Genomic DNA, 23,588 nt, shown 5'->3' with positions numbered 1-23,588 from the left:
TGTGGTGTGTGTGTGTGTGGTGTGTGTGTGTGGTGTGTGTGGTGTGTGTGTGGTGTGTGTGTGTGGTGTGTGTGTGTGTGGTGTGTGTGGTGTGTGTGTGGTGTGTGTGTGTGGTGTGTGTGTGGTGTGTGTGGTGTGTGTGTGGTGTGTGTGTGTGTGTGTGGTGTGTGTGTGGTGTGTGTGTGGTGTGTGTGTGTGGTGTGTGTGGTGTGTGTGTGGTGTGTGTGTGTGTGGTGTGTGTGTGTGGTGTGTGTGTGGTGTGTGTGTGGTGTGTGTGTGTGTGGTGTGTGTGTGTGGTGTGTGTGTGGTGTGTGTGTGGTGTGTGTGTGGTGTGTGTGTGTGGTGTGTGTGTGGTGTGTGTGTGTAGTGTGTGTGTGTGGTGTGTGTGTGGTGTGTGTGTGGTGTGTGTGTGTGTGTGGTGTGTGTGTGTGGTATGCATGTGTGGTGTGTGTGTGGTGTGTGTGTGTATGTGTGTGTGGTGTGTGTGTGTGGTATGCATGTGTGGTGTGTGTGTGGTGTGCATGTGTGTGGTGTGTGGGGGGGATATGTGTGTGTATATGGTATCTGTGCTGTGTGTCTGTGTGTGTGGTTTGTGTGGTGTGTATGGTGTATGTGTGTGGCATGCGTATGTGTCTGTGTTTGTGGTGTGCATGTGTAGTGTGTTGTAGTGTACATGTAGTGTGTGTGTACCTCTGGTATCATTCCTCAGGGGCTTTCTATCTTGTTTTTTGAGACAGTGTCTGTCATTGGAACCCAGCAGCTATTCTAAGGTGGCTGAACCTGTGACCCCCGGGACTAGCCTCTCTCTGTCTCTTCAGTACTGAGGTTACAAGAACATGAACTGTGACTTTTTTGTTTTCACGTAGGTTCTATGGACCAAACTCAAGCAAGCACCTTACTGACTACAGCATCACCCAGCCCTCTAACGAGGACCCTGTTCAGCCACTTCTTTTTGTGGCTATGATACAGACAACAAGACCAGAAGCAATTTGTGGAGGAAAGGGTTTATTTGGCTTCACACCCCTACCACCGTCCATCACCGAGGGAAGTCAGAGCAGAACCTAACTGAATTATGTTGACCCACAGATAATGGTGCAGAGTGTTAGCCAACTCATGGGATTATACACATGTATAAAACTAGCATACATAGGACAGGTGTCTTAGTTTGATTTCTGTCGCTGTCATAGACCAGGACCAGAAATAACCTGTGGGGAAAGGGATTTCTTTCAGCTTATACGGGTTACACCCCATCCATCGCTAAGGAACCTCAGGGCAGTGACTCAAGCAGAGCTGAAGCAGAGACCACAGAGGAACGTTGCTTACTGGCTTGCCCCCACCCTGGCTTATTCCATCAGCCTCGTTATACAAGCCAGCAGCACTTGCCCAGGGGAACACTGCTGACCATGGGCTGGACCCTCCCACATAAACCCTTCACCAAGAGGATACCAATCTTATGAGGGTATGTTATCAGTTGAAGTCCCCTCTTCTCAGATGACGCTAATGTGTCAAGGTGACCAAAAACAAAACAAAACCAAACCACCTAGCCCAGCATTTTCAAGGATTTGTACCAAGGGCACGATTGCTAGCTATCGTCTCTCCTGGAGGAGCACAGACATTTCAAAGGCTTTCCTATGTCTCTGATTTTTCTGTTATGTAACGAGTACATATTGCTCATCACATGAGAAACAAAATATCTTAAAGTCCTGGATTTCCAAGCTTGCAGAATTTCCCCTGCTTCTCTGCACGGATACTCATCTAGCCTGATTGTCTGGCTGTTTTCAGTTTCTCACTAGCTGGAAGCCTTGGATCGTTCGAGTAATTAAATCCTTGCATCCAGGAATTATTAATTCGGTGATCTCTTCCTGCATCTTTCAGTCATCCCTCACGCTCCCAGATGTGAAGACACGACAGTTGCATGCATTTCAACCTTCTAATGCCGGAAAAATAGTGTAGCTAGAAACACTAGTTTTGTTCTCGGGGTTCCTAAATTATTAACGCCGGAAGGTCTAGCGCAGGGGTTCTCAACCGGTGGGGTTGTGACTCCTTTGGGGGTCTCATATCAGATATACTGCGTATCAGATGTTTACATTACGATTCATAGCAGTCGCAAACTTATGGCTATGGAGTAGCAATGCGATAATGTTATGGCTGGAGTCACCACAACATGAGGAACTGTATTAGAAGAGCATCGTGTTAGGAAGGTTGAGAACCACTGCTCTAGTGATTCCTGATTATTGTCTGCCAAGTGGTCTCCTTGATGGAATTGTTCTTTTTGACTGGGTTTTGTTTCACCAAATCATCTGGACCTCTACAAATGAAACGTAAGATCATAGCGCTTAACTCAAGCAACTGGGCTCTCTTCTAAAGCCAGTGGCACCTTTTAGGAAAGACGTGAAGGGAGCAAAACATCTCTCCAGCACCGTCTGTTTAATAGCACGATCAGAAACCATAGATGGAAGGCGCAGATCTAAAAATGTGCCCGGTTTGCTGCGAAAATAACGCTACCCACATAGTTAGCATAAATGACTAATAGTTTATGGCTTTTAGAAAGTAAGTTTACAATAGAGACTATGGGAGCAGGATATGAAAAGGTGCTCGCTTGCTTATAAATTTAAAAATGTTGGATTTTGTTTGTTTGCTTGTTTGGACATAGGCTCTCAGTATGTAGCCCTGGCTGTCCTGGAACTCACAAAGTAGACCATGCTGGTCTGAAACTCACAGAGATCCACCTGCCTCTGCCTCCCGGGAGCTGGTGTGCGCCACCACACCTGGCATGAAAGTTCTGAATGTGAAGTGAAGTGGGTTGGACAGGAGTACCTAGAGATGAGCTGAAGATCCGGGACGGTGGTCAAAGTCTCAGTACTCAAATCATCTGCTGCAGGAAACAGTGGGAACAGCTGGAGGCTAGGATGCATTTTCCCCCAAAACATAGATACGACTACAGTGCTGACCAAGGTGACAGCTGTAGGTCTTCTGAGAGGTGGCTCGAAGCACAGGATGGAAAGCACATGTTCCCACATCCACCATCCAGCATCGACCGGGAGGCAGGGTCGGCTCCAGCAAGCATCATCTGGCTTCAGCGGCCTGGTGCAGGATGTTACTGTCTGGGACCAGTGTGACTTTGCTCCACACCTAATCCCCCTGTGCACCAGTCCTGGCATTTCCACAGTAATTACTAAGGAGCAGTGTGTAGATGTGTGGGTGTGTCTGTGCGTGCATACATGTATGTGGTGTGTAAGTGTGTCTGTTTGCAAGAGAGGAAGAAAAGCAGTGTTTCACGCTGCTGAAACGGGAGAGCAACATCCTGAAGTCAGGCCCTTGAAGCTCTTTCTCAGTTCCATAGCCTCATCAAGCCCGTCTTTTCCTTCAGTGGATGCCAGCCCAGCTTCCCTCACATGCATACATTTGCATATATTTACATGTTTACTTCTCATTTTCACACTCAGCTAAAGTGCTCTAGCACTGCACCGGAATGAAAGCCAGGGCAGGGTTTTCAATCAAGCTGTAGCTTCGGAGTTTTGTCACCTGAGATGGTCTTGTCTTGGTTTTGCTGAGTGGGGTAAGTAAAAGGTCTTTTTCACTGGCTTCAAAATTCTTCAAAGGAAGCCAGGTATAGTAGAATATACCGTTAATGCCAGCACTCAGGAGGCAGAGGCAAACAGATCTCTGATTTTGAGGCCAGCCTGGTCTACACAGGGAGTTACAGGACAGACAGACATAGACATATATATATATCATATATATGTATCTATACATGTATATATCATATACACACGCATATATATATTCAAAGAATGGAAAAAAATCATAGCTCACACTAGGCAAACACATCAGTAAATTTTAGATTAAGGTTTGTGCCTCAGTATTTATCTGTGCAGAGCTTGACAACAATCACTAAATCATTCTACCTGATACTAAATCACATTACTACAAAAATTCTTCTAGGACTTGGAGAGGTGGCATTGTGGTTAAGCCACTCTTGTGGAGGACTTGGGTTCTGTTCCCAGCACCCACATGGTGGCTCCCAACCATCTGTGACTCCTGTCCTAGTGGTCACAGCGCCCTCCCTGGTCTCTTCAGGTAGTACATGTATGTGGTGCACAGACATACATACAAGCTGGCAAAATCCACATACATAAAAATAAATAACCTAAAATAAACCACTCCCAAATCCCTGATGTTAGATCGTTAATAAAATATCCCAGCTCACAGCCAGAACTGTCACTGGGCTAGATGGCAAGCCCACTGTCGTGACTGGAGACATGGGAGAGTGCCAATATTCCAGGTTGTACCTCTATTTTTCTAATGGCAGAGAACCGTGAAGGAACAGGGAGGGAGGCGCACGGTTAGATGCAGAACAGAGACAAGACTGTGAGCTTGGAGACAGGTGCCGCCTCAAGGTCAGCAGAGGCCACTCATAGTCCTTCTGTCAAGCAGGACCTCTCCCGTCTGCCAACGTCTGTCACAATCATTCTGGAATACCCCCACCAAACAACTCCTTTTGGCTTTCAGCAACAGAACTGCTTTTCTCCCATAACTGCCACCTCTGCTTTCTGAGTGCCCTCCTTTCTCACCAGGTTCTTCTGCTTTGAATCAGACAGCAGAGCAGCCCCGCTTTCCCTGAGCCTTCCTGGTGGTCCTCTGCAAAGCTCCCTGACTTTTTAAATTGCTCGCTTCCACTTACAGGCAAGAACACGTCAACTCAACAGGGAAGAATGACAGGTGGATGCGTTTCTCCGTCAACAGAGAGGGTAAAGATTATAGAAAAATGTAATGTGCCGTATGGATTTGTAGCTAGTAAACATCAATCCATCCGCCCTCCCACCCTCTTCTCATTGACCTGTTTGTGGTGGAATGCTACTCAGGCCACAGGCTGTGACTCACCCCAAGTGTGGCCTTGACGGCTCTGGCCACTGAAGTAGACATGATACAGTGCATACGACGACGACAGTGGTGCCGCTTCTGGGGCCTTCTGTGTTCTGTCAGCAAGGGGAGTGACAGGCATCAACAAACACATTAAAATGCATTAGAATGCAGTGGGTACTTCAAGGAGGAGGAGGGGGAGAAAGAGAAGGAGGGAAAAGAGAAAGAAAAGGGAGGAGGGGGAGGACGGGGGAGAAAGAAGAGGAGGAGAGGAAGAAGGTGAGAAAGAGGAGAAGGAGGAATAAGAGGAGAAAAAGAAAAAGGAGAAAGAGGAAGAGAAGGAGGAGGAAGAAAAGGAAAAGAGGGAGAAAGAAGAGGAAGGGGAGGAGGGGGGCTGTGGGAGGAGGAGGAAAACAAAGACCTGGTGTGTCAAAGAGGGGAGCTAATTTTTCATAGATGTTTGGTTTGGTTCTGTTTCAGGGGGGCACTGTTTGGTGACGCACACCAGAGTCTTTATTCTTCCATTGCTATGATATGGTTTTAACCTCTTTACTTCTATCTCCGCAGAGGAGACATTGCATGTACCCCTACCAGCAGCATTTCCCTTGCTCTCCATTTTCCGGAAGGTGATGCCACCTTCAGGGATTTTCACTTCCCTTACCCTTGGCAAATGGCATCCCTGAAGAATCAGAGAAGAAGACTGGCCAGGCAGGTCTGCCCCGAGGCCTCAGCCCCAGACACAGGCAATCTCGCCCTGTCCAGACCCAGGAGAAGTGTTCCTTACAACCTGCCTTTGTGATCAAAAATAATTGCCAAAGATTATCTTTATCACTAAAAGGAAAAGCTGCTGATGTCCTTGGTCTTTGCTCAGGTTAATTTTCAAACGTTTACCCAGGGGTTTTAACAGCACCTGAGCCTCTTGGCTTCACAGTGTTGACCTGTCATAGCAAAGAAAGAACTGGCTTCTAGCTGGGGGGTTCACAGAACTCTCCGATTTTCCTGCATTTTCGGGAATCACTGTCATCCAGAGTGGTCGAGAGGTTTGTTTGTTTTCTTTTTATAAAGTGAGCCCTAATGAGTCTTCTCTTCAGAAGCTGAGCTATCAAGCCCATGAAACCTTTTCTGTAGAGTTTCACCAGCAGCACCTGTGAGTTTCATGTTTCTGGATCTCCCAGAAGCACCTCCCCATTTCCTGCCCAGAAATTATCACCTCCACTTTCTGTTAGGTTGAGCTGTTTTAAACGGAAGGTCAGAATGTGTTTGGTGGAGAAGTGAGCACAAAATTAAGCTGATACACTGACACAAGATATTCCAGAGAGAAACTCTTGCTCCTCCCTTGGCGACTAGACTTTTAAAACAACGGCCCTCTAAAAAATAAATCCCGGCTCCAGGAATTCAACCTTGGGAGAAGGAAAGTGAAGCCCTCGTACCAGCTAGAGGGGGAACTTGGTTCCTGGGAGAGATTTCACAGCTTTGACCGCTTCGTTAATATATGCATATTTCTGAGTCTTTTTTTTTTTCATGTTTTCTATGAAATTGTAACACTCCTACAGAAAAGAAGGAGAGAAAGGTAGGTGTCTTCCTGTCTCTGTTAGGGACAAAGTGTTAATAAATCCACTTACCATTATTACCTGGCTTCCTGATTTCTTTGAAGATGCATTGGCTTTATGAAACTAAATGCCTGTCTGTACCAAGGTCTCTGGTTCTATGGCTAGAGAAGCAGGGTGAGGCAGGGAGAAGAAAACAAGACTCCCAAATGCAACAGCAGAACCCTTGGAGTGGCTAAAAGGCTGAGTGGGGGACCAGAGGCAGAAGGGAGGCCAAATTTGCACAGTGTGTCTTCCCCTGGCACAAAAGGGACATTTTAAACATGAAGAGAAAGAAAAAGAATGCAGCATTTGGATTCCATGGCCTGGTGTGCTCCTATGGACTGGCCTCCTTTTGCATGTGCTCTCTGGTTACCAAAGACAGCAAGTCTATAGGAATCTGCATCCATTCCAAATCCATCAACTCCAAGAGTGGCCTCAGAGAACTGGCACTGGGTCATGCAGGAGCCATCAGACACCCTGAAGGATCACAGAACACTGGGCACTTAAAGGATGACAATTTTCTTTTTAAAAGATTTATTTCAGTTATATGTGTATGAGTGTATACCTGCATGTATGTATGTGCACCAGGTACATGCAGTGTCCAAGGAGGCCAGAAGGTGGCGTCAGATCCCCCCAAAACTGGTGTGAACTGCTATGTGTGTCCTCTCAGGTCCTCCACAAGAGCAACCGTCTTAACCACTGAGCCATTTCTCCAGCCCTAAACGTCTTAATTTTAACGGGAAGCAAATGTAAATCTCATAGTAACAACCCATGAGCAAACTGTAAATAAAGAGAAAAACCAAAGGAAAGATAATCGGAAGCCAACACAAATTAATAGAATTAGTCTAGTAAATTAGCCTCAAATAATTTGATAGTATTGTAGTGTTCATCTAGCAACAACACAATAGTTAAATCTCTAGATACCATAAGTTTCTAAACCTTTGTGTGACATGCTTGGAGTTAAAAAGAAGAAAAGTAGAACATACACAACATAGGATAGATTTTGCTTCAAGAGCAGCATTTTGAAGGCATTCGATGGTTAAAAAATTTGACGGTTGCTTCTTAATGACAAGGACTGATAGAAATTTGGAACGCTGACTAATGGGAGGGCTCTACTTGAGAAGGTGACTCACACTGTCCCCCAGGGTGTACTCAAAGCGATGCTTCTCTTTCACTGTCAGCAGACCCGGAAATTCACAAGACATTATTCTGAAAACACGGAAATGTTCCAGCGCTTGCCTCAAAATGAGTTCTATGGGCTGGACTGCTATAAATGTTATGACTAGCCAAATTAATTTTTAAAGTGATGATTAAAAAATACCCATTTTCATTTTTATGGCAGTGATATATGTTTATGCTTTAAAAAGTCAAACAATGGGGCTGACGAGATGGCTCAGCAGTTAGGTTTTAATTTACTGCTCACACTCTCTTATTGTAGCAGTATACACCGGCGTCCTGTTTCATGGATGCTAACAGTTTAGCCCTCGTATACTGACAAATTAGCCTTGCAAACTTTTGGTTTCACTAACATCCGGGGCAGGCTTATTCCACCATCCTAAGTATTAGTCCCAGATGAGCCATGCGGCAATGAAGCCCCTTTTCCCGGGCTTTGTTTTCTGTGAAGTTAGCAGTCACCTAGCCTTTTTTCATTTGCACGGTTTTCTTTGTGCTCGTGGCTCACTGACCTTACCATCCCCAGCATCTTGGCAGCACAGACTCCCGTTGGCTCACACCAACCTGGAGACATATTTCAGGAGTCCTCCTCCTTTCTGCTCTGGCTCTTCTGGGCCTGCAGCACAGCTCGCCTCCCGGGCCAGCACTTCCCCATTACCTTGCAGGCTTACCCGTGGCCTCTGCACACTGTGCTTCCTGCCTTCTGTTCTGTGATTTTACGTGGAAGCTCTTCTCTAGCCCAGTGATTCTTAACCTTCCTAATGCCGCGACCCTTTAACACAGTTCCTCATGTTGTGCTGACCCCCAACCATGAAATTGTTGCATTGCTACTTCAGAACAGTAATTTTGCTACTTTTATGAATTATAATGTAAATATCTGCTATGTGACTCCTGTGGGGGTCGAGACTGACAGGTTGAGAACCACTGCTCCAGAAACTTCCTGAGAAAGAACTCATGGGAAAAACATTTATTTTTTGGTTGATGGTGTGGTGGTTCTTGTTGTTGTTGGTTATCTGAGAATTTCTATATTTTATACTCATGAGTTCTAGGTTGGAAATAATATCTCTCTATCTATCTATCTATCTATCTATCTATCTATCTATCTATCTATCAGCTTTTTGAGACAGGAATTTCTCTGTGTAGCCCTGGCAGTCCTGGAACTCACTCTGTAGACCAGGTTGTCCTTGAACTCACAGAGATCCGCCTGCCTCTGCCTCCTGAGTGCTGGGATTAAAGGCGTGCATCACCACTGCCCGGCTGGAAATAATTTTCACTGGGATGGCACTGCTCACTGGTCTTTGCGGTGGCCATGACAATATGTCACCTGGCCCTCCTGCCATAAGGAGCACAGTTGACCAATGGCACCAGCTATCACCACACTGAGGGCACTGCTGCAGCTCTGCCGTGGCCATGCTTCTCATTGGCTGTTCCCAAAGGACAGAGAGAAAATGTCAGGGGCGATACAGACACTGCAGTAAGACACAGACTCCCACCACGAGCACTGTCGGCTCAGGAAGCGCCACTGGCTCGCAGATCTTTCTTAGATTCACACACACACATCTGAGACCCTTCTCACGAGCCCCACCCCCCACCCCTTCCTGCCCTTTCCAGATATCACATTGCATCAAGAGCTAAGGAGTGGCTCCCATTCTCTGGCCCCTTCCCCTTTATCGTGCATAACTGTTTCCCAGGTGGGTTTTCTGCCCATTTATTCATCCCTGCCTTGACATCTGCTTCTCAGAGGACACAAACTAACGCAGGTGGGGTTACAGAGCCAAGTCACCGCCCTGAAGAAAAGAATGCCGGCATAAGCAATATGTCGAGGTAGATAGCTCCCTAGCACAGCCCCCGCTGATGAATATTTCACCTGGGGTAACCTGGGAAATGACCTGCTGAGGGACACACATTGTTAATGTAGTGACTTGGGCATTCCAACACCAGCAAGGAAAGGAGAGATGAGCCGGCCACTTCCTTCTGCATGGCGTTGAGGTCTGCCAGTGAGAGAAGACTAAGAGCCTTTACCAAACAGCTCAAGTTTGGTGTCCAAGACACAGGTTCTCACGGGCTTCAGAGAGTCTTCAGGGAGTGGGGCCAGAGGAAGGAAAAAAGAAGCTGAGAGACACAAGCGTTCAGGAGCTAGCAGCACGTTATTCCAGCTACACAAATCACTGGAGGAGTGCGTCTTACAGGAGACCCAATAGGGACACACACTCTTTGTCAAAGCCATTGGGAATATGGCTTTCAGGACGAAGCACCTCTCAGAAGTGCGGGTGCTCCTCTTCCGGCCAGGCTGATGGAGAAGGGCCATAGAACTAGGGTTGGAATCCCCAGGACAGGATGAGACCCTGGAATACTGAGATCCCAGGAACCACTGCTAAGTTTCCAGAAGCCAGATATGGAGATGGCTTTGAGTGAGAATGTCCCCCACAGGCTCACGGTTAAACACTTGGTCCCCAGTTGGTGGACTTTGGAGATAGACTGGTGTGACCTCTAGAGGGTGGGGCCTTGCGGGAGGAAGGGTGTCACTAGGGGTGACCTTTGAGAAGGAGATCTTCACTTCACTTCCAGTTTTCTCTCCGCTTAGAGGTGACCTCTCAGCTTCCTGCTGCAGTCCCCTGCCGCCAGACTCCCCTCACCCATGTGGCTCTCCCCTGGAGCTGTAAATTTCCTCCAGAATCTGTGGGTTGTACCACAGCAACAGTGGTGACTAATACACTGGAGAATTAGAAAGAGGCTCCACAGGGAACCACATGGCCAAAAATCCTAATCCCTTGCTCAGCTCCCAATGGAAGCCAGTTTTCTAGACTCTAACTCACTGAGTAAAAAGGCAGTGGGGTCCCTGGCAGGAAGGATTTGGCCACACTGCATCAGCTATGTTCTGCAATGCCCACCCTAAGACAGCACATCAATGTGGTCTCTCCTGTCCTCAGGTCTAGGACAGTTTTGAATCATCACCTCATTGTTTCCTGTTCTTTCTATTACTGTTATAATGTGAAGTATTAATGCCTCCGATTTAGAGGGTTAAAATAACAAAGGTTTGTTTTCTTTGGTTCCTGTGGACTGAGTGTGGCGAGGCCCTTCTTTCGATACGCTCTTCTGTTACGCAGTGGGTTTCCAGTGGAGCTGGAGCACACCAGATACGCCTTGATTGCCCAGTATCATAAAGCCTGCTGTAAATTGCAGTTGCTGCCATGGTAATCATTTGTAATCTGATACAAGTTATTTGAAACCCAGTCAAGCCCTTTCACCTGTGGCCTAGATTAAAGTTCTCTACCCTGCATAGGTAATGTCTCATTCCACTCACCCAAATTCCCAAGCTCCCCAACATGCTGGCCATGATGAACCCACAAGCAAACAGTGCTATATTCATGCTTTCTTAACTAGACAATCCACGACTCCCACGGGGAAGCCTCGGGACTGATGCCCAGGGGCCTTGATAAAGAGCTCTCTCACTGGCACTGTGACTCCTATCTCGGCTCCCACTTCCATCTCCTCTCCCTTTCTGCTCTCTAGTTGGTCCCCCATCACCTCCAGACTAGCATCAGCTTCCTGCTCTTATGTCTCTGGAACCTGTGAGTAATGAACTCATTCTGTTTTTGTATATTTTCTTCTCACCCCTTCATTGTGCATTTAGCTGAGGTGAATACTTGAAACCACGCCCCACCCATCCACTGCAATATACACTTTTCAGGACTTTGCCTAGGAGTGACCTGGCTTGTGGCTACTCTCTCCAAAGAGGGAGCTCAAGACCACACAAAGGATTGGTAGGTGACTACAATGAAGCTGTGTTTTTCCCAACACAACAGAGCAGTTGCAGGTAGGAATTCATAGTGGTTGGGACAACATGCACAAGAACTGTGCAAGGCCAAGCCAGAAAAAGTCCCAGCAAGGAGAAGAGAGGCATGAAGCCCACGCCTAGTTCAGGAGCTATCAGCAGCTGATAGCTGATAGCACAGGGAGAATGGGGCTTCTTTAGGGGGGCGTCCTCTAAGAGGTTGACCACACTCCAGTGGATGCTCACACCGAGTATTTGGGCAACACACATTGGACTTGATGAGTTTTTCTATAATGTTTTTAACTATTAAAAAAAGGACACAAAGTTGGTTTGATTTGGAAAGGGGCTCCAGGGAGGGTTTGCGAGAAGCATGAACATGATCAAAATATACTGCATGAAATTCTCGGAGAAGTAATCAGAAATAAAATGAATAAGCCACTGCAATTGACATGACGGCACTTCACAGTCCAGAAGCTGACCTTAAGGAGAGAAAACCCCTGGTGGGTGTTCTCTTGCATACACAGCCATAAGCCTTTATTCCCATCACATTTACACCGTCCCATTAGTCATGACAAATCCTAAGTCTGAGCCCATGGGCCTCGTGTGTTGTGAGATATCTGTGCACTGTGTGACGATATATTTGCTGTGGTTGGTGTAATAAAAAGTTGAACAGCCAATAGCTAGGCAGGAGGGATAGATGGGATTTCCAGGAAAAGTAAGGAAGAGGAGGAGAATCTAGGCTCACAGGAGGAAACAGGAATGCAAGATGGAAGAGAGGTAATGCCACGTGATAGAATATAGATTAATATAAATGTATTAATTTAAGATTTAAGAGCTAGTTAGAAACAATCCTAACCTATAGGCCAAGCTTTCACAGTTAATAATAAGTCTCCATGTCATTATTTGGGAGCTGGCTGGTGGGGCACTCATGAGAGGAAACTCCTGAGAGCTTGGACACTGACAGGCATGCTCCAGGGCAGGCTGCAGGGACATCTTAGGGCACACCTCACTCTCTCCACACCCACCATCTGAATGGCCCCTTCCTTCTAGCCAGAGACCTGCTGGGGAGAAGCAAACCATTTCAACACGTTGATATTTTCTCAGAAACTGTCCTCATCCCCTTCTCTGTTGCTGTGATGAGACAGGGACCAAAAGTGACTTGGGGAAGGAAAGGGTTTGTTTGGCTGACAGGTTACAGTCTGTCATGGAGGGAAGTCAAGGCAGGAGCTGAAGCAGAGACCACAAAGGAACCCTGCTTACTGGCTTTACACTCCCACTGCCTTCCCCTCTCCCTTCCCCTCCCCCATCCCTGGCTCACTCAGATACCTTCCTTCTATAGCCCAGGACCAGCTGCATAGGGATGGTGCTGCCCAGAGTGGGCTGGGCCTCTTATCTCAATTAGCAATCAAGGAGATGCCCCACAGACATGCCACAGGCCAATCCGGAGTATACAATTCTTCAACTGAGAATCTCTCTTCCTGAGTGTGCAGGTTTGCGTCAGCTCACCAGAACCAAACAGTGGAGAGTACAGTATTCGGAGGGCACAGATGGAAAGACCCACTCTACTCTTGGATCTGTGTTCCAGGAGGGGTTCCTGGGAAAAGGAAGAACACCCCAGTCAGAGAACTGTGAAGGGCCCAGCACTACTAATGCACAGCTCTACGGCAGAGATGCAGAAAATATTGTGGGAGAGCTGCCAGCTCTTTCCTTCTCACAGTGGACCACGGGCGGCGTTCTGATCAAATGTCGCTGTCTCAACAGCCAGCTAAGAATATTCCACCAAATACATATAGCACTATTCCTTATGCTGCTCCAGAAATGTTCCTACATTTCTATTATTTCCAATTAAACAAACAAACAAACAACAACAACAAAAAGCATGTTTCCACCTATGGGAAGCTTTGTCTCGATGGCATTTAGTAAGATTGTGAATTCAAAGATAAATTCCCACAGGAGACGACAGGCACAGCCTGGCTTAACAACAGCGCATGGGGACTGAAGAGCCTGAGAGGATTTTAGCTGTCTAGAGTGAGTGTCTCAGTGAGGTGGCAGCTAAAACTACCAGAACAGAAAGCTGTGAGCACCTGGACCCCTGCTCAGCTCTGCCCGGCAAATATGGCAAGACACCTTGAAGATCCCCAGACCCCATCCCTCCAGCTTCTGGTCCTTTCCCACCCATGGTTTCCAAATATTGAGCCTCAAGTGAACCGTTGCCTTTGGCAGTGAGGGGCTGCCTCGCAGTCCTCCACTGCCTGCTGTCTACTTGGTGTGTCTGGCACACCCCGCCCACATAGGACTTGCACGCTACTTAGGTACAAGCAGTGTTCTGGGAGCTCAGCTGTGGTCATCTGACGACCTTCTGGGGCTCTTCTGGGGCTCTTCTCGTTGCTATTGAGTAGTTCCCAGCCAGCAGATACAGCCTGGTCCCGAAAGCTCAAAGCAGCCTCCACAGAGAGCCTGGCAGCCCTTGATCTCCCCTGCATAGTTTTCCCTAACCACTCCCCTCCTACCTGTCAAAACTGGCCTGTCTCCCTTGGTGTTCCTACTGTCATCCGCACTTATTTCTCCTAAGGCCTTGAGGGTTCTAGTGTGACTGCCTGACAGTTGTTGCATCTCCCTAATCCTCTGTAAGTGAGGAAGGACAGCAGTCTTCCCTTGTCCCTCTTGGGTCACTTTAAAACCTCTGCCACACTGCACCCAGCCCCTCCCAGAGTGAAAGGCAGAGTAGAAGAAAAAGGAGCCTTTTGTCCTATGTCAGGGAATACAGGCTTGGGCATTCAGCAAGAGGTGCGAAGCCTCCCGTCTACCTGCACTTCCCCCACAATCCCACGTTACATACAGTTAGACTGGGAATCTTCCATGCTCATCAAACAGTAAGAAAGAGTCATGCTGTTAGCTGCAGGATGTGCACACCAGAGCACATACTAAAAGGCAAGCAAGCCTTCCAGGGGTATTGAGAAGAAGCACACAGCATTGTGGAAGAATTTGGAACAGCCAGTGGAGAAAGGGTTGAAGGGAGAGGGTCTGTGGTTGGGATTCAGAGAGAAGCGGAGCCAGGGGTGGGGATAGAGTGTCCCCAAAGGCTCTACAATGGCCTCTTGCCCACTGAAGCAAGAGGTACCAGCCCACAGAAAGAGCTATAAATGCACATGGCGCCACGAGTCAGTGTTCTCTGAGGGAGCCTGTTCTGATTCCAAGCCCTGTCGCCCACATCCATCACCTCCTCTCGTGAAGCACTATGGGTAGGGGTGGAGCCAGACCATGCAGACCGTCTTTTTGGTCTACTTTCCTGTCTCTGCGCCTCCGTGTCTTGCTAATGGGTCAGTCAATGGAGAGGCCCATCCAGCCTTTACATGTGTGCTCTTGAATTCAGCCCCACCCCTTCCTGCTACTGCTGGAAGCTCTGGGGAAAAGTTCCTAATTGTGGAGGGGAGAGGCGGGGTGGGGGAGGGGGGATCCCAGCATCTTGAAGCAGACTTTTTAGCACACTGAGGAAACACTTAGGAAGCACACACTGGCCTTTTCAAATATTTAGAAAGCTATTCCTCTGCTCATTTTCCGTTGCTATAACAATATCGGTCTAGGTCATTCTTTTAAAGAAAAGTGACTTCTCACAGTTCAGAAGACTAAAAAGACCACGATCAAGGAGCTGCATACAGCATTCCCAGTGCATCATGGGAAAAAGGGTGCCATGTGGCAGAGACCGTACCAGGAAAGACAGCAAGCGGAGGTCAAGCGCTCCTTCACAACAGATCCAATCTTCAGGTGCCTCACCCACTCCCCCGGCCACAGCCCCCCACCAGGCTCCACCTACTACAGCAGCAAACAACTCAACCCGAGTTTTGGAGGACGACAAGCAGCTGCCCTATGCAGACATGATTTATTTTATTCATTTAGGAAGGTAAACAGACAACCAAGGACTGGGCTCTGTGACAGCAGGTGTCAATTCAAAACAAAAGATGAAAGAAACTCAGAGGCAACTTAGGAGGTCCATTGACTATCCTGCAGAAGTTAGAGGGAGGAAGGTTGACATGGATTTCCCAGACCCTTCCCCATTCTACCATTCTGCTTAGAAACCAAAAAGGCACTTACTGACATGGAAATAAATCTGATAGGATCGCCACATTTAAAGTCTATGTCCCTTACTGCTCTCAGCTTGAAAAGTATCTATTAGGCCACAGTGGTGCTCGCTCATGGATGCTATTCTGACAGCCACATGTCAAACAATCGTTTCAGAGTCTGAACACACACCTCACTAAATACTTATGTTATTTTCTGTAGCCCTTACGGCACATTGTGTCCGCCAGACTAGGACCAACAAGACACCTGCTAATATATTATATATGAAAATAGAGTATTTCAAAGATCCAAAGAAGTCTTTGGTGAAATCCTATTAAAATAACCTCTAAAATGACTTCATTCTGTTAAGTGGTTTACGTTCCAAGAAGTTAAGTGAGGGACTGGAGAGATGGCTCAAGAGAGAACTTGCTGCTCTTGCACAGGACCCAGGCTTGATTCCTAGTGCCCGCGTGGTAACTCACATCCATCCATGACTCCAGTCCCAGGTGATCTGAGACCCTCTTCCGACCTCTGACATCAGGAGACATGCACGTGGTCACAAACATACACGCAGGCAAAACACTCATACACATAAAATAAATCTCAAAAAAATAGAAATATTACATACAGATTGTCACCTCAAGGAATCACAAGCGTGAGCAGTCTGTCTCTTCTGACTCACAAATTGTGTCGACAGCGTTAGGTCTTTAGAAGGTGAGTAAGACTGTATCCCAAGACGCAGCAATAACTAACGTCATGCCAAAAGCACCAGCACAGCACAGGAACACATACAAGCTCACTGTGGCCCATTTAAGTGTGCCTTGTAACTCCTGGGGCTTTCTGCAGAGGATGCAGATCTCAGAGCATGCGATAATTATGGGCACTGCTGCTCCTGCTCTCTGCCTCGCCTCCTCCCAGCAGGCATGCATTCTATTCCCACCCTTCACCTAAATGCCTCAAGAATGGTATTCAGGGAAATAAAGCACCTTTCCCACAAGTGAATTATGAAAAGTGTGGTACAGAACAATGGTATTTTTAGAGACGGTGGATTGACTTAGGTCTTGAGGGTCCAGAAGCCATGGCTGACTACAGTTTAGCTAACTGCGGTTCTGCTAAGGCAGCCGAGTGCTCACTGTGCCCCCCAAAATGGACACTGACGTTACTTAAGCTCTTAGCAGTTTACATTTCCTCTTTCTCTTTACCTAAAACAACCGAGATTTTAACGATTTGTTTCCACTACGTTCTACTTATGTATATGTGGGAGTGGGGGTTATTGCCTGCGCCTGTGCCTGAGGAGGCTGGAGGCATTGGACCCCTCTGGAGCTGGAGTCTCAAGGGGTTGTGAGTCACCCGGTGTGGGTGCTGGAAACCAAACCAATTGAGGTTCTGCAAGAGCAGTGTGTGCTCTCAACCATTAAGCCATCTCCACAACCCCACAATTGACATTTTAAGGACACTGGTATGATTCAAAAATTATTTCACTAGTTCTTTATCTTGGACTTGACTTTAGCTTCCAGAGAACATTGTGTTCAATCAGGTATGCAGAGAGGCTCAAGTGCCTTGAGAGACAGTTTAACTGTTTCTGATTAAATGCACATGGAATTCAGCCATGTTCTATAAAATATATTAACCTTCAACCCGGCTGATACTTCCAAAGGCATTTTAATAAGAGGGAAATTCCTGAAGTGTGGCTTGAAAGTACACATTGTATGTCATGTGAATGCATGCATGTTGTGTATAATTTGAATACATGCACATTGTGTGTCACTTGAATGCATATACATTGTGTCATGTGAATGCATGCAGGTTGTGTGTCATTTGAATGCATGCTGGTTGTGTATCATTTGAATGCATGCACGTTGTGTGTCACCCCATTCTGGAAACATCTTCATGGTGCAGTAGAGAGAATTCTGACAACTTCTAAATGAAAGTGGTTACAATAGAGCCACATGGCAATGACCTTCAGCAGTTCACTCCTGAGTGCCAGATTTTACCTGCCAGATTGGGGGGTTCCCCCATCCCACCAGAAGATGGCTAGGCAGATAGACACCCGGACACAAGGAGCAGCTCCCCAAGAGTGAAGTAATAAAAGCAGAGTTAAGCCACTGGGCAACTGGGATGCAACTCGGTACCCACCAAGAGAAAATTAGGTTGGTTTTTGGTTTGGGGTGCTTTTTTTTTAAGATTTATTTTCCATTTATCTGTGTGTGATCTTACCAAGTTTATGTGAATGATCGGCATGTAGGAGCCCACAGAGGCCATAAGATGGCTTTGGATCACCTAGAACTGGAGTTACAGACCATTATGAGCTTTCCTGGGGGTGCTGGGAACTGAACCCTGGTCCTCCTTAAGGGCAGTAAGCACTCTTACCTACAGAGCCATCTCTCCAGCCCTAGATCAACACTTAAGAAAGAAGCAGATGGAGGGAACAAGGTTTCCTTGCTTAAGAAATTGACTAGCTAATGGGGTAGGGTAGGGAACTAAACTGTGCTATGAGGAGAATCATGGAATTCCATGGAAGGAAGAAATGACGTTCAAGTGAGAGGCCAAAGGAGCATGCAAAGTGGTTCTTAGGGAGTAGGCAGGACTGTAGCAAGCAGGGATTTGTACTCTTCACACACAATGGCGCTCCTTCAGAATACACCCTCAGGGCTACATGGCAGGGAGCAAGGGATTAAACCAGGGCATTACTGAGGCAAAACCCAAGGGTAGCCTGAGCCCCAATCATAGATACAGCTCAGTGGGGTACAGTGCTTGTCTAGCAAATTCAAGGCTCTGGATCCACTCCCCAGGAAAGGGGGAGGGACAGAAAGAGGGAGGGAGGGAAAAGGGAAGAGTTAGAATCGGTACCTGACCAACTAGAAGAGCAGAGTATCACAACAGAGAGGATGTGGCCGTTTGAATGTAACTGGTCCCCATAACCTCACAGGGAGTGGCACTATTAAGAGGTGTGGCTTTGTTGCAGTGGGTGTGGCCTTGTTGGAGGAAGTGTGCCACAGTGTGGGTGGGCTTTGAGGTTTCCTATGCTTGGAATGCTACTCAGTGTCTCAGTTGACTTCCTGTTGCCTGCAAGATGTAGGACTCTCAACTCCTTCTCCAGCATCATGTCTGCCTGCACACCACTATCCTCCCTACCACGATGATAATGGACTGAATCTCTAAACTGTAAGTGAGCCATCACAATGAAATGTGTTTTTTTAATAAGAGTTGCTATGGTTATAGTGTTTCTTTGCAGCGATAGAAATTGTAATTAAGACAGATGGGAAAAGGGAGTTTGATCTGGGGCATGTTGCTTGTGACCTGCCTTGCCTTGCCTACTAGCTAAGTGGGCAAAACTATCAGGGCCAGATGCTCAGAAAGGTCCCAGCTGGAGACTGAATCTGGCAGCTCGGGATTGCAGGGGTTGGGGGTCCCAAGACTCACATGGAGGGCTTCCCAATGGGAGGCTATAAGACAGAGCTCTGGACCCAGGCACATGAAGAAGGCACTCTAAAGACAAAAGGAATGCCCAGGGTACCAAGAAAAGACACAGGGGAGAATGGGTGTGATGGCTGATTTTTTGGCACAAGCTAGAGTCATTTAAGAGGAGGATACCCCAACTGAGAAAATGCCTCTGTAAGGTCAGGTCGTACACAAGCCTATGGGGCATTTCTTATTTGGTGACGGGTACAGGAGGGCTCAGCCCTCTGTAGCTAGTGCCATTCCTGGGCAGGTGATCCTGGGTGCTATCAGAAAGCAGGCTGAGCAGCCATGAGGAAAAAGCCAGTAAGCAGCACCCCTCCATGACCTCTGCATCAGCTCCTGCCTCTAGATTCCTGCCTTGATTTCCCTGAATGACAGACTACAAGCTGAACAAAACCAAAACCCTTTCCACTCCAAGCTGTATGGGTCAGGGGTTTTGATCGTCACAGCAACAGAAGCCATGAGACGGTGAGGGTCTGAAAACCCGAGCTTAGGAGTTGATTCCAGAAAGCAAGAGCAATAATAGTTCAGAAACAAGATGTGGTAGCCCAGTCAAGATGTGACCTTTGATACCAACACGCCTAAGCGATCCCCTCTAAATGAGGAGAGGTGGAGCTAAACGTACCTTCAACCTGGTTCTGGACCTCTCAGATATTCATAGGCATAACCAAATCTCAGAGGCACCCTCAGGTTAGACTCCCCAGCAACAGACTTTGACGGCGGAGGGGGGGGGGAGGGGGCGGTGGTATCAAGAAATGTACCTCAGGAGAATCATAAAAACTGAGATGTCTGACTGCCAGCCAGAGGAAAAAGGCATATTCTGTTGTAGAACTCTGATGAGCAAAGTAGCCAGCTCCATGCTCTGCAAGGAGTGCCTTCCTTCATCCCATCCCACACAATAGCTAAAGTCCAAATTCACACCAGGAAGCTGCCAAAGAATTTATAGAGACCCCCACTGTGAGCAGGGCCTCCAAATTTGCAGGAAGTTTGCCCAGACTCAGGCTCTCCAACTAACTCATCAGCAAGTGGTTCTGCAATCCCTATAAAGTGGAGATTCCATCCACTGCCATAGTCTCCAAAGCCCACCTGTAGACTAGCGGAAGCACAGGGGAGAGATGTTGGCTCACGGGATCCTTCCCCAGCATTCCACATTAAAAAACAAATTAATACTCCAAGGGCTCGGGGGCCTCTAACTCTTCCCAAAACCGTCAGTGTCTAAACCAAAAGATCTCATTACCAAAATCTGCACCTTTAGACTTTTTCAGATAAAGTGAAACTCTCCCTCCCCCCATCACACAAGCACGGAGAAACAGCACCCAAAGCTCAATAGAATAATCTTACACAATGGCATTCATTCGCGACCCCTCACTTCTAAATAAGGTAGCGGGATGACTAAATTCTAAACCCAATGGCATTTTTTAAAAGTAAAATTAATATTTTACAGCCACTGGGGTTCCATGTGCGGCATCAGCAAAAATGGGCCGCGTGCTGGCCGGTTACTAATTTCTCACGGCTACAAAGTCCACCTCGTTTCTGCAAAGGACAGTTAGTGTTTGGCAGCATTTTTGTGTAATTCCTCAAGAATACAACTGCAAAGTTAAGCCCGGGACTGATAGGGAGCAGGAGAGAGTGTCCGAGCCATCCTTCATGTTGTAAATGGCAACTAACCACCAGAATAACAGTTGCCCACTTCCGTAGACACGGAGTTTATTACCTGTACTTAAAAAAAAAAAACAAAAAACCTAGAATTTGCATGATTTAAATTTTAAAGAGTGGACCCTAATCTGTTTCTAGTTGGAACTGATAATTTGTTTTTGTCTTCGAAAAGTGGTATAGCACTTCCCATCCCCAGTTTTTCTAGACGAATCTGTTCACTGAGCTGATTTGTTTCAGGGCTTGTTGGTTCCCTTGACAACACTTAGGAGTCACGATTCTAAAAGTACCAGTGTGAAAAGATACACACCTACCTGACACCAAGACCACTGCAAACTCAGATTTTGTGAAGCTGGCATACAATTCCCTTTAGCCCAGATCGCATTACCAGGGGCTGACGGCAGGAAGTCGACGCAACAGGCGAGTGCTGCTCTGCCTCAACTGTCTAAGGCTTCAACTAAAAGTGTTTAGAACAGGCCGGACGCTGTAGCTTAGCAGGTTGAAGTGCCCGTCTGGTTAAAAAGTGTTTAGAGCTAGCCTTTATCTTCAAGGTATTCAGAACCACTTGCGAAACCTGGTAACTCCTCCGTCCGTGAGGAATCCCTTCAACTAGAGACAGCATTGTGGAACACAGATGTTGGTGAAGCCACATGCTGTAGTCGGCCCCGTGTTTTTATGCTCATCCTGTAGTGTGTAAAGGGAGTCTTCAGTTCGATGGTAACCACTGATGGTGGAGGCAAGTCAGTTCCCTATCCTATCCTGCCTCAGACGGGACCTCTAAACACAGCTTAATCGCAAACAGTTTAGGGATGAGGTTTTGACACCTTTGCACTATATGCAAAGTTAACCTTGTGCCTCTTAGCAAGACGGGTTTTACTGGATTAACAAGGAGTTCTAGCGGGTTGCAATGCCTGTCTACAACTTGTAGACAAACTTGTTACTTTCGCCCACCCTCTTCATTCTGTCCCCGCAGCTACTTCTAATAAATCTTCCCCGCCCTTACCTCTAGGAACTTCGCTGAACAGCCAAGGAAAGGTGCTTGCTCCTTTCCTCACTAGACAGAGTCCTGTGCCCTTATCTAAGGGCCCCACCGCGCGTGCGTACCGCGGGATTTCCCTCCAGGTTCTAACTCCACTTCTAAAGGGGAGCCCGGAGCTGCTGAGGGGTGTCCCCCTACGAGGTGCAAGTCCTTTGAGACCCCGTAATGAGGTTCAAGTGTGGCTTCCTGAAAGTGGCCCTGGCACTTCTGAGGCCCTCTGTCCCCCAAGGTCGCCCCCTGCCTGGCCCCCTCGCACTCACCAGAAGTAGGTTGTGCGCAACCAGGTACCCGAGCCTGGAGCTGCCCCGCACACCCGGGGCCAGGCGCCCGGTGGCGTACCCGTGCCAGGCCACCACGTACGGGTTATCAATGGTGATCCAGTACTTGACCTGGCCACCGAAGTGGCGAAAGCAGAGCTCGGCATAATCCCTGAAGTGGTCAACCAGGGCTCTATTGGCCCAGCCGCCATAGGCGTCCTGCAGGCTCTGCGGCAGATCCCAGTGGTACAGGGTGACCACCGGCTGCACGCCCAGCTCCCGCAGCCGCTCCAGCAGCCGCCGATAGTAGCGTAGCCCCTCGCGGTTGGGGGTACCAGCGGTGCCATTGGGGAACACGCGCGCCCACGAGATGGAGAAGCGGTAGTGGGTGACCCCCAGCTCTCGCAGCCCCTCCGTGTCGCGGTAGACGTTGTTGTAACTGTCACTGGCCACATCTCCAGTGGAGGGCAGAGGAGGCGACGAGGCACCCGACGGCGCCACGGCGATCGGGGAATCGCCCGGGGTGACCTGGGGGTGATGGGTGAACGTGTCCCAAATGGACGCGCCTTTACCGTGCTGTTGCCAGCCGCCCTCGGTCTGGTAGGCGGCGCTGCCCACCGCCCAGAGGAAGCCGTCGGGGAAGGTGTCGTGGAGGAGGCCGGCGGCCTCAGGGGCGGGAGGGCGCGCAAAGCGAGCCCAGGTCTGCGCGCCCTGACCCGGCTCAGCGCTCAGGCAACGGGCGCGCAGTGCGAGCAGCAGCAAATGCAGCGACAGCAGACGGAGCAGCAGCAGCCGCGGCAGGCGGCGAGGAGGGGCGCGGGCTGGCATGCTGAGGGAGACGGGAGGGCACCGCGCCGCGCCCCTTTATGCCCGCGCCCCGCTGCCCGCCCCCCGCGGTGCCCACCCCCGCTCCCCCCGCCCGGCGGACAATGATTACCCTGAGCAGGCGCCGCCCCCCAGGTCTGGTACGGGCGAGGGGGGGGGGCAGGGGCTCAGACAGCCAGGGTGCCAGAGAGAGCACCGCTGGTGTCCTCGGGAACGTCGGAGAATAGGCACCTGCAGCACCCATCTCCGGAAGCAGCGCATCGCACATCCCATATCCCACATCCTGCATCCTACAATCCCATATCCTTCAACCTGGGATGCTCCCACGTCGCCCACTCCCCCGTGCCCACTCCCTTTGCCTTCCTGGGACTGGTGTTCATGGAGAACAGAGGCGACTGCCCAACTTTCCACGGCGTTTAGAATCACAGGGGAAACACCTGCTTTCCCATCTCTCCCGTTCTGAGTTTTCTACCCAGGGGAAGCTTCCAGATGACATCCCTAGAGAGTGTTGTTGGTGTCTGAAGGTAGTGGGAAGGCCGGGTGGGGAATTCACGTTGGAACTTTGCTGAGTCTGAGAGAGTTCTGGCTGTCTCTTCTGATGAGGGAGTTCCCCCATCCCATCCGAGAAGACAAGAGTTGGCCTGGCCTCGGACTCCAACCTGGGAAGCCTTCAAAAACACACAGTGGGTCTTAGATTTATGGGTTGAATGGGACTTCTGTTTCTCCTCCCCTCTCCTTCCCTTCCCTCCCCCTTCTCCTCCCCTCTCCTTGTTATCTTTTAACCCTTTAATCATCAGTTTCTTAAGTAGATCCCACTGAATTCTCTGGTGAATTTGTATCTGTGGGTTGTTTTCTGAAAGAAAGAAAAACCATTCAGATTTCAACTGCCACGA

General features: G+C 48.4%; 1 protein-coding gene across 1 annotated transcript in view; it reads right to left on the bottom strand.

The window, feature by feature from the left end:
- The window catches only part of Kl (klotho), a 38,925-nt gene extending 16,227 nt beyond the window's left edge, over positions 1 to 22,698 (bottom strand). The window contains exon 1 of the mRNA XM_041678190.1: positions 21,874 to 22,698. Within this exon, the coding sequence (XP_041534124.1) occupies positions 21,874 to 22,698 (825 nt within the window). The remainder of the gene's footprint in view (positions 1 to 21,873) is intronic.
- Positions 22,699 to 23,588: the final 890 nt, after the last annotated feature.

Source organism: Microtus oregoni, unplaced genomic scaffold, assembly GCF_018167655.1.
Source record: "Microtus oregoni isolate MIOR12 unplaced genomic scaffold, Mior012 000029F_ref0000214, whole genome shotgun sequence".
In the NCBI taxonomy this organism is placed as follows: Eukaryota; Metazoa; Chordata; class Mammalia; order Rodentia; family Cricetidae; genus Microtus; species Microtus oregoni.
This window is presented reverse-complemented; position numbering and strand designations above follow the sequence as displayed.